General features: G+C 33.9%; 2 protein-coding genes across 2 annotated transcripts; both read right to left on the bottom strand.

The window, feature by feature from the left end:
- Positions 1 to 3,941: 3,941 nt before the first annotated feature.
- On the bottom strand, positions 3,942 to 6,039 carry LOC145037043 (ADP/ATP translocase 1, mitochondrial-like). The gene is made up of 3 exons (XM_078985593.1): positions 5,981 to 6,039; positions 4,718 to 5,569; positions 3,942 to 4,456 (listed from the first exon to the last, which is right to left on the bottom strand). Exons 2-3 carry the CDS (start codon positions 5,546 to 5,548, stop codon positions 4,160 to 4,162), a joined length of 1,128 nt encoding a protein of 375 aa, XP_078841719.1. The 5' UTR covers positions 5,549 to 5,569; positions 5,981 to 6,039; the 3' UTR covers positions 3,942 to 4,159.
- Positions 6,040 to 11,695: 5,656 nt separating this feature from the next.
- On the bottom strand, positions 11,696 to 13,254 carry LOC145037033 (uncharacterized). Its single transcript, XM_078985583.1, has 2 exons — positions 13,110 to 13,254; positions 11,696 to 13,007 (listed from the first exon to the last, which is right to left on the bottom strand). The coding sequence occupies exon 2, from the start codon at positions 12,864 to 12,866 to the stop codon at positions 11,844 to 11,846; it is 1,023 nt and encodes a 340-aa protein (XP_078841709.1). The 5' UTR covers positions 12,867 to 13,007; positions 13,110 to 13,254; the 3' UTR covers positions 11,696 to 11,843.
- Between the last annotated feature and the right edge of the window lie 1,511 nt (positions 13,255 to 14,765).

Raw genomic sequence — 14,765 nt, 5'->3', positions numbered from 1 at the left:
AGATAACTAGATTGATGTACTAAAACTCCATTTTTGGTGTGCTCAATTTGAAGACCCAAAAAAAATTTTGTTTTACCAAGATCTTTCATTTCAAAATTTTCTTTCAAACAAGAAGTGTCATTTTCCAATTCTCCAGGAGTTCCAATTATGTTCAAATCATCTACGTAAACAACAATTATCACAAATTCTGATCCGGATCTTTTTATGAATACACATGGGCTTAATGGATCATTTTTATAGCCCTCTTTTAAAAGAAATGTACTTAAACAATTGAACCACATACGGGCAGATTGTTTCAATCCATACAAAGATTTATTTAATTTTACCGAATATACGTCACGAGAATTAGGAGTTTGTGCTTCTGGCACCTTAAACCCTTCTGGGATTTTCATATAAATATCATTCTCAAGTGAACCATATAAATAGGCGGTAACTACATCCATTAGGCGCATCTCCAATTTTTCATGTGTTGCCAGACTTATTAGATAACGGAATGTAATTGCATCAATCACAGGAGAGTATGTTTCTTCATAATAAATTTCGGGCCTTTGGGTAAAACCTTGTGCAACAAGTCTTACTTTATATCTCACAACTTCATTCTTCTCGTTTCTTTTGTGCACAAATACCCATTTGTGTCCCACTAGTCTTACTCTGTTTGGTGTACGGACTATAGGTCCAAAAACTTTTCGTTGAGTAATAGAATTAAGCTCTTTATTTATTTCATCTTTCCATTTTGGCCAATATTTTCTATTCATACATTACTCAATAGATTTAGGTTCAAGATCCTCATTTTCTTTATAATCGCGCGCGGAACATAATATGAAAAATTATCGTCGACATCTATCTTATTTCGATTCCATCTTATTCTTGTTATGACATAATTTATTGAGATCTCATCATTTTCATTTTTTTCAGGTACCTTATTTTCTTTTGTTATGTCATTGGGCTCTTCTGGAGCTTCATTAATATTTTCAAAAGATTATGTTTTCTCTTTTGGACCAACAATTATATTTGCTCCCTTTCGTTTTCGAGGATTTTTATCTTTGGAACTGGTTGGTCTTCCACGCTTCAGGCGTGCCTTTGATTCATTTGTAGTTGTATTTTTTTCCTTCTGAGATATCAATTCTAACTTGAGTAAGTATAGCTGGTACATGAAACTTTGTTACCCACTTAGGGTCAGTAAATGCTTCTGGCAATTGATTTGCTACATTTTGTAAATGAATTATCTTTTTTATTTCAAGTTCACATTGACTTGAACGAGGAACTAAAACTGAAAGTGACAATTCCTTTCAAGAGATTTTATTTTCCAGCTTCTTTATTTCTCCCCCTAATGTTGGAAAATATGATTCATCAAAATAATAATCATAAAATATAGCTGTAAATAAATCTCCAATTGATGATTTTAAAGATTTTACTATAGATGGAGATTCATATCCAACATAAATTCTCATTCTTCTTGAGGACCCATTTTTGTGAAGTGAGGTGGAGAAATGGGTACATAAATTATACATCAAAACATCATTGGATGGTAAATAATTGGTTACTGACTGCAAACCAGTTGAATAGGGGAGAACTCATGATAACTAGTTGTCATTATGCATATAAGTGATGTTGCATGTAAAATTGCATGCCCCATGTCAATATAGGAAGTTTAGAATGCATTAGTAATGGTCTTGAAATTAATTAAAAGTGTTTGATTAACGACTCAACTAAACCATTTTGTGTATGAACATATGCAACATGATGTTCAATAGTTGCCTAATCGACATGGAATAATCATTAAAAGCTTATGATGTAAATTCTCCAACATTGTCAAGTCAAATTTTCATAATTGGGTAATCGGGAAAATGTGCCCTTAGGTGGATTATTTATGCAAGTAATCTTGCAAAAACCAAATTATGACTAGACAACAAGCACACATGTGACCATCTAGTTAACACGTCAATCAAAACCATAAAATATCTAAATGGTCCACATGGTGTTGGATGAATTAGTCCATATATATCCTCTTGAATTCTTTGTAAGAAACAAAGACTTTCATACCCAACTTTGTTCAATGATGGACTAGAAATTAATTTTCCTTGAGAGCATGCTACACAATTCATTATCTTGAAAAATCTTCTGGTTTTTCAAGGAATGACCACTTGAATTTTCATTTATTCTACATACCATAATTGATCCGGGATGGCCCAACCGGTCATGCTAAACTAGTAAGGTAATATCATACCTTTTTTATTTTCAATAACATGAATCATTGTAATATTTGTATAGTACAATCGGGAAGACAATACAAGTAATTTTTACAAAAAAACTTTTCTTATCCGATATCATTTTTGTAATGTTGAGATAATTTTTATTACCATCATTAGTTGTTTCAATAGGATATCCGTTAGACCGAATATCCTTAAAACTTAATAAATTTCTTGGTGATTTTAATAAAAATAATGCATCACCAATTGTAATTATTGTCACTTGTGGTAATACTATATTCGCTCTTCCAGAGCCTTCATTCTTGGTGATTTAGATGAAAATAATGCATCACTAATTTGTAATTAGTGTCCCTTGTTGTAATATTATATTCGCTCTTCCGGAGCCTTCAATCATTTTTGCATTACTTGTTATTATATTTACATTTGCTTATCTAATTGATAAGTAAGCAAAATACTTCTCATTATTAAAAATGCTATGTGGTATCGCATTGTCTGCAAGAAACATATATTCCTTATTTCTTTTGCGAATATCCATATTTCTTTTCAATAAATAAATAAAATACAAGAAATATTCGACTTAGAGAAATAAAGTCATAGTTTATTAATTTGGGAAGATTGTGACGTCATCATTTCTCATGAAACGAATACGACATAAAAACATAATAAATGTCATGAAACAAAACTACACATTTATTCTGATCAATCACCATCCATATCACCACTTGTCCCTTCGGGGTAGACAAGAAAATCGACAACATCCAAATGTGTCATTTCTGGTTGATCTTCATGGATATCACTTTGAATAAAATTTGTTTCGATATTTTTCTTTATATTTTAGAGAATCTTGATAAAGATCAACAAAATGCTTTGGTAAGAAGCATGTACAAGACTAATGATCTGTCATTCCACATTAGTGATAAACATTTTCAACCTTTGTTTTTCCTTGACCATGTTTATCATTAGGATGTGGATTTTTGTTATTTTCCAACTTCTGGTGGTTACTTGTAATCTTGTTATTTTTATGATAATCATGATAACCTCCATGACCTCGGTTAGACCCACGACTATTATGATTATGTAATGTTGCATTCACTTCAGGGAATGCGCTAGAACCGGTCAGGATTAATTGGTGATTTTTCATCAATAAATCATTGTTTTGTTTAGCCACAAGTAAGCATAAGATTAATTCATATTTATTTTAAACATTTCTCATGATATTGCTACTGCAGGAGCATGTTAGTAGTATGAAAACTAGAGAAAGTTTTCTCTAGCATGGTTTTCCATAATGAAAATAGAAATCAAAATAAAGACTTGTATGTTAAGGAATTGTTAGTTAAGAAATTCCATAAAATAAGTTGTAAGCATTGTACATGTAAAATTATAAAAAAATACATACCTGAAAATGACAAGAACAATAAGGAGTTAGAGCTCTATGGTAGAGTCGTGCTGATAACGTGTTATAAAATATGATCAAATAACAAGATAAATTATAAAGTAAAGAAAGATATGAGAGTAGAGAGAACTTTTATTTCAATACTTGTGATGAAATCATCAAGTGTCTAATACATATGGCTCACTATTTATACTATCCAAATAAGATGAAAGATGAGCTATAATATGAATGCACATTATGATGGTGTATTATTACATTCATAAAACACATTGAAATGGTTGTTACTAATGCTAAATAATGATGGGGAGTTATGGGAGAAATGGAGAATCCAATGGTCATTCACAAACTAATATTTCATAACAATTTAAACATTTTATACAAACAAATACAAAATTGAATGATGATCAATGGTATACAACAAAACCATACTAAAATAACCTCTTAATTATTTTTTTTCAGGAACTACTCAAATTCCCATCCAAAACCAAATTTTTTTATTCGAAACCCACTAAAAAATTTCATCACTATCCAACAATAACATAACACTAATCTTGAATTAAGCCCCTCCTGAGCCATACTTCTTACCGAAAACAATAACCTGAAGCTTATCATAACCGGCAAGAACACCAGCACCAGCAACAGCTCGCAGGATATTTGCTCCCGCTCCCTTGAACAATGATTTTGAACCTTCTTTCTTTATAATTTGAGAAAATGCATCCAAAGAGCTCTTGTATTTAACCGCTTCACCTGATGTCATCATCATTCTTCTGCGAACAGTGTCAATTGGGTACGATGCAAGACCAGCACCGATTGTGATCACCCAACCAAGCCCAAAGCTTGCAAAAAAACTATCCTGAATTTTATAAAATTAAAATCAAATTTTTATAAGTCTCAATCAGACATTTAATTGAAAACAATAACATTAAACACTTCAAAATGCTTATTTTGTACATAAGTAGATAGCTTTCTTTGAAAAAATAAAAAGAACTCTCAATTTTAAAAATTAAATGCAAAGTAAAAAAATTGGCGTAATAAAAAAATGATTATTTTCTTTAAGCTTATAATAGTTCTTAAAAAAAAAAAAAAAAAAAAAAAAAAAAAAAAAAAAACTAACCTGCAAAGATCCGGTGAGAAGAACGGGCTTCAACGAGTCGTACATTCCAAAATACAAACCACGATACACGATGATTCCAACAATTGAAATGTTGAATCCACGATATAACCCTGCAATTCCATCGGTTGCAATGGTTTTCCTGTACACATCAATTAACCCATTGAATTGTCTCTCTCCTCCTTTCTTTGCAGCTTTAGCATCATTTGCTAAACGAGTTCTGGCATAATCCAAAGAGTAAACGAAGATCTGAGACGACGCGCCGGCGGCGCCACCGGAGGCGAGGTTTCCGGCGAACCATTTCCAGTATCCGTCGCGGTCTTTCTTGAAGTTGAACATCCTCTTGAAATGGTCCTTGAATGCAAAGTTAAGAGCTTGAGTTGGGAAGTAACGGATGACATTAACGGTGTTTCCTCTCCATAACGACATGACTCCTTCGTCCTTGATTGTTCTTGAGAAACAATCTCCGATGCCTTTGTAGGGTTCGGAGAGACGACCGGATTTGATCATTTCATCTTGGTTTTGGACCAAAAGCTTCACACGCTCAATTGGAGCAGCTGCTGATTTGGACACGGCTGCTGAAACTCCACCCATGAGAAAATCGATCGCGAATCCGGCCATACCTTTTTCAGATGGAGCTTGAACAAAAACTGGAGAAGGATTTGCAGCTACCAATGACTGCAACCCTGGAGTTGAGCAATTTCCATATGTGATTTGTCTCTGAGTTGCAGCAGGGGTTTGAAAAACACTATAATGAGTTCGAACATCTTGGGAGAAGTGTAATCGGCTAGCTACTTTACTAATAACGGCTGTATGTTGATTCTGATCGGTCATTGTGCTCACAATATAGAATTCCTACAGATTAAGCATACCAAGAACATCAAATCCGTTTAAACAACAACATATTGGGGAAAAACGAGACATCTGTATTAAACTCTAACGAGTAACGATCCCAATCGCACATAAACGAATAACAATTGCAACAAATGATAAATCGGAGACAGAGTATGTAAGCGAAAATTGAATGTATTCAATAGAAGTTAAAACAAACAATGAAGCAGGATGTTCAACTGCGAATCGTGCAAATCGACATGATTACAATGTGGATACGAACTCCGATAACAAATCCACGGTAAAAACCAGGAAAAAATAGCCGAAATTTAGTGAAATTTAAACATCAAACATTCCGGAGATGAAACGAAGGCGTTTTAATCACCGTGACTATTATTGAAACATGTAGATACATTTACATATCGGAGAGTGTACCTCGGAGTTCGACGGCGGCGGAGAAGGAGGAGATGTGGTGTTGACGGTTGAATATGAATCCGACGAAAGAATTTTGAAGCGGCAAAATGGAGGAAGAACGGTTATATAGTGCGGTTTGACGTGTGAGATTCTGCTGTGGGCGTAAAGAATGGACGGTGGAGATTTGATGTGAGAGAAAAGGAGATTCAATATTGGATGCAGCAGCCATAGAAAGTGGGGCCTACAAACAAAATTCTATTCCAAAAATATGTATTTTGGATACGCCGTCTCTACTTTTCTTACAACTTATTTTATGACATTTAGTCTAAAAAAATAATTATATAAATATATTAAGCAAATGTATAAATGTTTGAAGTTCACATTTCAAGAATATAAAAGATAGACGTGATCACAAACACAAAAACAACCAAAAGGAAATACAAAATAACAAAATCATATAAAAGATACTTTTATTCATCAAGATACGTGTGTTAATGTAATAATAACACAACCAGATTACAATGCAGGGCAAACTTCAGGGAAAGGAATACCACACTTTTCAGTAATTTTGCGAAGAAATCGGTGATTTGGTGGCAATGTTGGGTGATTAATGTCTATGTATTGGCATAAACAATTTCTGTGGTGATCTAATTCTTGACAACAAAGTGAAGATGGTGATCCTTTTGAAATTAAAGCTGGATAACAATCCTTTATCTCTTGATTGGGAGCACAAACTTGAGCATAAACATCAACCAAAAGAAGCATCATTGCAACAACAATAGCAAGAACAAAAGTTGTGTTCTTCATTTTACAATCTTGGAGTGATAACTTGAGGGGGGTGAACATAAACGATGGGAAATTAGACTTGGGTTTTCATTACATTCACTGTGGTATAAATACTAATTACAAATCAAGAGTTAAAGCTACAATAAATATTTTAAACTAGGGAAGTGCTAATATCATGGAAATAATACTAACAATATATACTATATAGTACCATATAAAGAAGGAATTATATAAATATTAAAGAAGGAATCATGGGTAGTAATTATTAGGATGATTGATTTCATTAACAATTGTAACCGGTGAGAATATTGTCCCAAATTAAAGATGCATTGAAAGATCACCATAAAATTAACAATAATTCAAAATTTATAAGACACTAAAATTTACAATAAACTAAAATTACAATAAGCTATAAACATATATTTTTGTTAAATTTTTTAAAAAAAAATGTTCTTTTGTAATGTGATATATTAAAACAACAATATTATAAAACGCTAAAATTTTAGAAAAAATCTTGAAATCCAAAGAACAAGCCCCGAATGTCAAGAAAATGGTTTCTTTTTCACTAAAATCTAACATCAAAGTTAAATAAACACATCAAAAGCACAGTAGAGGATAGACAAACATAAAATTTATCATTTTGTTGAAAAACTCTATAATAGATATTTTGGATTTTAAAAGCTAAAAGATTCTAAAAATGGTTGATGCAAAAGAGAAAAATAAAAATTCATATTATAGATCATTGAAATGAGAACGATTTCACAAATGGTGGTCATTTTTGTAAATAGTCAAAAGTAGTTATTTCTCTAAATCTTCGAAAATCATTTGGACATTTTTATAAGGGTTTAGGTCACTGAAGTTTATGAGTGTTTTATTTTGGTCATTTTGAGCTATCATTAGTTATTGAACTTGTTTATTTGTGTTCGTTTTAGTCCTTCTAACCGATGATTGTCGGTGTATAACATCAAATGGCGTTGTCAGGATTATAATTAGTAAGGTTTGCGATGAAATGGAATGGAATCATCTTGATCTCTTCTTCAATGAAGATCATCGATCTGTGAAAATGAAATCCCAAACACGCCAACAATCTGGTTTTGTTTTCGGGTGGCAATTGGATGGGCAGATGCATTTAGGGGGTTCTCATAACCTTCAATTTGTGCTCTTTAATGGGGTTTTTGGATCAGGAACCTTTCGATATTAATTTTTTATATGAAATGGTGGATTTTTTTTATCTAGTTGATGGTTATCGTTGGAGTCTGAATTAAGGTGTTAACATTGAGGGATAAGGGTAGGAAAAAGAGAGCTCAGACCACTCGTTGGTTTCTTTTACTATCGAATGAATGTGGGTAACAGGTGGTGTGATTGTGGTTAATGTTGATGGTTGTGGGTAATGGTGATTGTTTTAGTGGTAAGTTGTGTGGTGGCATGTGGGTGGTGATAGTGGTGATTGGAAAAATGATTGTGGTAGTCAGTGGTGGTGATTGAAAAAAGTGATTACAGTTGGCGGTAATAGGCAGTGGGCGGTGGCAATAGGTGGTGACACTATGAGTATGCTCTTAAATGTGTGTGTATTTTCTTGAGTATATTTTGTTTTTTATATAAAGAATTAAAAAATAAAAACAAAACGTAAAAAGGCATGATGAGATCTGAACCCCTACCTTGACTAAGAGAATTAGGTTATTCTTTTGCTGTTGGTCTTTGGTCGGCCTTCTAGAAGCTTCGCCAGAAGCGACTAGTCGCTTCCCGAATGCCCCTTTCCTTCGCTACTAGGAGAGTCGCTAGCTTGCTTCATTAAAAACATAAATCCAGTAGCCCAAACCAGATGTCCAAATAAAAACATCCATGCCCAGACTGATAAACTATTCATACCAAGATCTGGCATCTTTGCCTCTTCTTGTTCAGGGTCCTCTAGAACCGCAAAACAAAACGGTTCGGGCTGACTAGGTCCAGTTGGGTGATTCCACTAGCACAACGAGTGTCCTGCTCCCCCCTTTGCGATTGTCACTACTGGTACCTGACCCCGTCGGCTCGACATTTTTGCAAACACCGACCCGACCCTTACTCAATAGGGAGTTTAATTAACGTCGGCTTATCTGTCAGTCGTGTTGGGTCTGCCGCTTAGTTGAAAACTATGAAACAAGTCTGCGGTAGTTCAAAACTGGAATTGGCACAATTACGTTTATTAGAAGTGGACAATCGAGTGGTTATACCAGCCAAAAGTCATCTACGTATCGCCGGACCGCCCCCGCCGACGAAAAAAAGATTTTCTTTTTTGTATGGGATGCTAGTAAGGATGAACATGACGACGGCCTTCGATCGATCTTTTGTGGGAGAAGTCTCTTAGTACGGGATAGAAGGGGCAGCTGCTGTGGGAGTAAGCATAAACAAGCAGTAAGCCAACCACCGATCTATCTCAATGCCATCGGCAAGCTGCTACCTCGGGGCTATTATCCCGGATTGTTCTAAGACTGAGCTCTATTGGGTCCCCAGGGTCGCTTGGGAGCACCTTGTTGCTGCTTAGGATCATAATTGGGTTTATGCTGTAGCATCGGTTATTGCTCTGGTTACGAATGACCCAATCTATCTATGGCAACCACCCCTACTTTTAGTAGATGGAGATGCGCACCTAGGAAAGCGCGGAATAGACCTACGTGTCGGCCAGTGCCGGGGCAGAGATAGGGACCATGAAAGCATGGGATTCAATCGAACCTTTTCAGACAATTCCTAACTAAAAAATCCATGGTTTCCCGGTAGAACCCTATTTCGCCCAAGTTGTTTCAGAACCGGAAAAAAGAAGCGGTTTTTCGCACAGCTTGCGCATAGTGCAGGTCCCACTTGTATATCGTATTTGGCCGAAGAAGCATCGGACAGGTTGGAGTTCTTACCTTCTTGGGCCGCCTGGAATCAAAAGACTTTCGAACCCGTTGAAGATCCTTGTGGCTCCGGATTCCTCCAATCCAGCCGATTCCGAATCGACCAATTCCGGGATCTTTTGCAGCGAAGGCCTGTCATCGAATTCTTCAAACCTGGGGCATGTCGATCCTGAATGAAACTAAACACCCCTTCGATTTTCAACTTCGCAGTCTGCTACTATTAGAGGGATATGGATTTCTTTCCCCCGGATATCGATTTCTCGGGAGTGCTACTCTTTCCATCAAAGCAATCACACCCTTGTTCTCAGTGCTTAGTGTGAAATGACTTAGTCAAGAGATCGTAGGATAACGGCAAAGGAAGAAAAGGACTTGGCTTAGGTTCCCCCTTGTGACAATGGGAATGCCTATTACGTTTTTCAGTAGCAAGCTACGGTCTAACGCTTGCCTCCGGTGGCTAACCGGGCGAAAACTCCAAAACTAGGGTTCCAAACCTTTCTCTCCCTCCAGCATGAGCGAACCTTTTCGAAAGTGGTTAGGAATGGGCGCCCCTCTCCCAGCCCGGATCCAGCCAGGATCATTTCACAAACACATATTAGTTATAATGATTATTTGTGTGCAAGGTTTGATCTGTAGGAACGATCCATGCAAAAAAAGGTTTCATAAGAAGTATTTTAAGGACAACTGAAAAGATTAAGGACCATTTGTGAAAATTTGTCTTTTTTTATAATGATAATGATAAAGCAAGTGATTAGAATGAATTTTTTTTAAATATATATATATATATATATATATATATATATATATATATATATATATATATATATATATATATATATATATATATATCACTGTTTATAGTGACTAAAATGATAAAAAAAAAAAAATAATAAGCTCAGTAACAAATAATAACTTAAACAAAATATAATAATTAAAATAAAACTCAAAAAATAATAAATAAAAATAACCTAAACCCTTTTTATAGTTGTCCCTATATTAGTTGATTCTCAATTTAAATTTACCATGTTATATTAATATTCCATGATTGATGAAAAAACCTATAGAACATATACAACCTGGGAGGGTATATTAGGCTAGAAGGAGTGGGAGTATGATACGGAGTGAAATGTTTTTAAAAGGTAAAAACTTTTTTTCTTAAATCAAATAAATGTTTATTTTAATATTAAATTAATAAACTTTAACAATATACAAGTTGTTAAAATGAATTTACAATTATTTAAAACTGAAATAGAGGGGGACCACCTACTATCCTTTCCATTTCTCTTTCATCTCGCCAAGCATTCGGCGAGACAATCTTAGTACGTTAGTTTAACAATTGTGAATAAGTGGTAGCGAGTAAGCCATGTAAACATAGCGAGAGAGATGGCGAGGTCACTCCCTCTAGCCTTATGTAGACTTAGACCAAAATAAAGAGTTTGAGTCAAATCCATAGTCTAGCACTTGTTGAATGGGTATGGTAATCTAGAAAGGTTGAGCAAATCATAACAAGATTATAGATTATTCAAGCAAGTTATATCCATGATATTAGGTGAAAAGTCTCCAACAGACATTTCCAACAAAATTCATGTCACATTCAAACCTTGTAAAAAATAACAAGGGCTTCAAATTTGACCTTATATTTATTTAAAGTAATTACTAATTAGTACGGTTCTAAGAGTCGAAACAAAGTAGTCATTTGATCAAAGTAGAAGATGTTTACAAAATTTTATATTTATTTTCAATGATCAATTTTTTCTTTATAATTCTGCCCGATATACAAATCAATGGTCCGAGGTCTAGAACCAACAAGGAGAAATCAAACTTTTCCACGAGAATCCGAGAATTTATATATGTAATTAAATGAGGCGGCGCGGATAAAATTGTTATTAATGTTAATCGGACAAAAAGTTTATAAAGACCATGCAAGACTCGCTCTTCTCGTTTGTGTAAAAGACATTAACGCCCTTCCCATATTCGTCATCGAAAAATAGCTTTAGTAGTGTAAAAAACACAAACCTGTCATCATTATTTTAAAAGCACATGACCCTGAAACAAACTATGGAACAATGTCCCTAACCAATATCACAATTTCACAAATACTTTCATAACTCAAAACCTCTTTCAAACAAGATTACAAAAACAAATACAACTTTTCACCATTTCATATCTTAGAATCTATTCAAAGTTATTTTCAAAATACACTAAGGTTTAACAGAGTAACTGAAAAGCTAGCTGCTAACTGAATCCATAACATGATCCTTACGCTTTAATTGCAACGTCATTCGCTCATTCTCCAACATCAATCTCTCATTCTCCAATCTTGAAACTTCCAACTCTCGATCTTTCCTATCACAAAATCTCTGCCATTTAAACCGCCTTTTCTCCATCTCAAATGCTTCACTTTCAATCCCAATTCTTTGTTCATGCAACATCACCATTCGCTTCATAACCCATTCTTTCTTTTGCACTTTGGAATTGTTAACATCTTCAAAAAACTCATTCATCTCATCAAAAAATACATTTACATTATGAGTGTTACCTTTTTCTCTTTCCCCATCATCTTCACTTTCATCATCATCTTCACTCTCATCATCATCCTCATGATCTGAATCATCATCCTTTGAAGATTGCCCCACAATGGGTGATGACTCAAGTTCTGCACAATTCGGGATCTTTTGACCATTATGGTAAGCACACATTTCTGGGTAAAAAAGATGCTTTGAACTCAAGATCTTTTTCACATCTTCTTTCATTTTTGGAGATAAACGAGGGATTGAATCCATTAAAGATGGGTTTTCAACAACTCTACATGAAGTTCCTCTCCCAAGAATATCGTTTAATCGTTTGTACCTTTTGTTTAAATCGTTGAATTTGTCCTCGCATTGTTGTGGTGAAACTTGGCATCCTTTTGAAACCATGATTTTTGAAACAGATTTCCATTTTCCTTTTTTCTGTAAGCATCCGGAGGATTTCCGAGTTGAACCACCGTCAATGGCGCCATCGTCGTCTCCTACAGAAGCCACGATCTGGATCAAAAGTCTGACTCTGCTATCTGACCATTTCATTCGCTGCCATTGTGATGAACTGCCCTTTCTACCTTTCGCCCCACTTCCGTCTTCCATGAAACTTGGTTCGTCCTCATCGCTCATGTTGTGATCGTTCAAGCTACCATCAGATTTTGGTTTCCCAAAACTTAGATAGGACGTATTAGGGTTTAGAATCTTGGTTTCCATGAAAAGATTGTTTGCCATCGATTCGATTCGTAAGATTCAGAACGAAGAATTTAAGAAACCCAGATCACAGTTCACTCATCAATTGTATTGAAATCAACAATCTCGAATCGGAAATACAATCACTTTCAACTGAATTAACTAAAAGAATTCAAGAAAACCCTAAAAGATAGATCGGTAATGGTTAGCCTTAAACCTCCCACCCCCATAAGATCAAGATCAAAGTAGATAAACTTACTCAGATAAGCATTTTGAAAATGTTACCTGACATGTGTTCATGAGGATTTCTGCAGAGAGATTTTGTAATGAAAAGGGGCTTCGCTTTGTTGCCAAGTTAGAAGGAAACACTGTAGGCATCCAATGAGTCAATGGGTTGGTGACTTGTGAAAGGGATATTTTCACAAAACGCTAAGTTTGGCGATTAATAGTTTTATCATTTAGAGTTAGGTTGATATATGCCTAATTATTATGTGATTGTGTCAAACTTTAACTATTGATCTCAAAAAATTATGATCGATAATTTCTTTTTTATTACCTAAATAAAAGTAGCTATATATATGGAATCAATCCGAACGTTTCAAATGATAATATACTTTCCATTGTTTAATTAGGTATCTGTTTTGTTTAATTAGGTTTCAGACCCACATCTTTATATCATGTCTCCTATATTAATTAGGTTTTCTTGTAGTTTGTTTGAAGCTATCATACTCATCAATTTCGAATTTTCTATGAGAATGAGTCTCGTAGATGATGAAATCAACATCTGAATAAGTTAGGGATATGTTTGATTTCTGTTTGGAACAAACGTATGATTTTCTTCTTCTTTTTTTATTTATATATTTTTTAAATTATGTGAATTTTAATGAGTCTTTTTTCCTGGTTATTGGATTGTGTCATCGTCATATGAAATTCTTAAAGAATGGTCTATTTTATCATTCATAAATCATCGTGGGTTATAACTTTATTAAAGATATGAAACGTAGAGCTACGTTAAAAGCATATTCATAAAAGACTTTTTTATGATTTGTGAATAGGAAAATATATTCTTACAGAATCATATATTCTTAGAGAATTTTGAAAACAATTTTGAATGTTTATACATTCTACAATATTTTTCATAATTAACTTAAATAGTTGTGTTCAATTGGATAAAATTGAATATGTTTTGTAGTAAGTCTGAACATATCATTCTATTACATTCATGATCTAGTGAAGTTGCATGAGTACTTATAGGAGTTGAATAAGTTGAAAATGAAGTTATATATGTCTTTCATTTTTTTTCTAATTATTTGGTTTACAGGAATCATTTTGAACAGATTGAAGGTGTTACTTTTCCAAAGCAACGTGAAATTGAGAATCCTTCTCTCATCATCAACAAAGGTTATTATAGTTGCTGAAAAAGACTTAAAAGTAAAAAATATATATTGAAAAATCAATTTAAGAAGTCAAAGAAAATGTGTAACTCAAGCAAACATAAGGTTAATCATGATAAGACAAATTATCCCATGAAGGCTAAAATAGTATAGTCTTATTTTTTTCCTATTCATGCAACAAATCATTTAAATAACTTTATGTTTTCAATTAATTCATTTTTCAAAAAAGATTATGTGTTATTTACCTTGTTATAAATATCTAAGTACGTTTATTTTCCTAATTAGCCTTCACATGTTCTCGTTTATTATTCAATACATAATCATTTTTAAAACAATGTGTTATAACTAATTCTTTCAGTATATATACGATTATTACATGTACAAGTAACACACTTGGGAACCATCAGTTACAAGTAATACCAAACTAAATGTCTTTAAGAATCTATTACGGCTAACAACATTTTTACATTCATGTATTTCTTAATAGCATAATATTACAAACAATTCTAAAATACTTAATATCATGATAATACGTAATATTCTTACA

This window comes from Lactuca saligna, chromosome 1 (genome assembly GCF_052625555.1).
Source record: "Lactuca saligna cultivar CGN05327 chromosome 1, ASM5262555v1, whole genome shotgun sequence".
NCBI classification, from domain to species: domain Eukaryota; kingdom Viridiplantae; phylum Streptophyta; class Magnoliopsida; order Asterales; family Asteraceae; genus Lactuca; species Lactuca saligna.
This window is presented reverse-complemented; position numbering and strand designations above follow the sequence as displayed.

What these genes read in the sequence shown, in the direction of transcription:
- LOC145037043 (XM_078985593.1), bottom strand. Translation starts at nt 5,548, where the DNA reads ATGACCGATCAGAATCAACATACAGCCGTTATTAGTAAAGTAGCTAGC. An exon ending in TTCTCACCGGATCTTTGCAG is followed by an intron (nt 4,457 to 4,717) that starts GTTAGTTTTTTT and finishes TATAAAATTCAG; the next exon opens with GATAGTTTTTTTGCAAGCTT.
- LOC145037033 (XM_078985583.1), bottom strand. Translation starts at nt 12,866, where the DNA reads ATGGCAAACAATCTTTTCATGGAAACCAAGATTCTAAACCCTAATACG.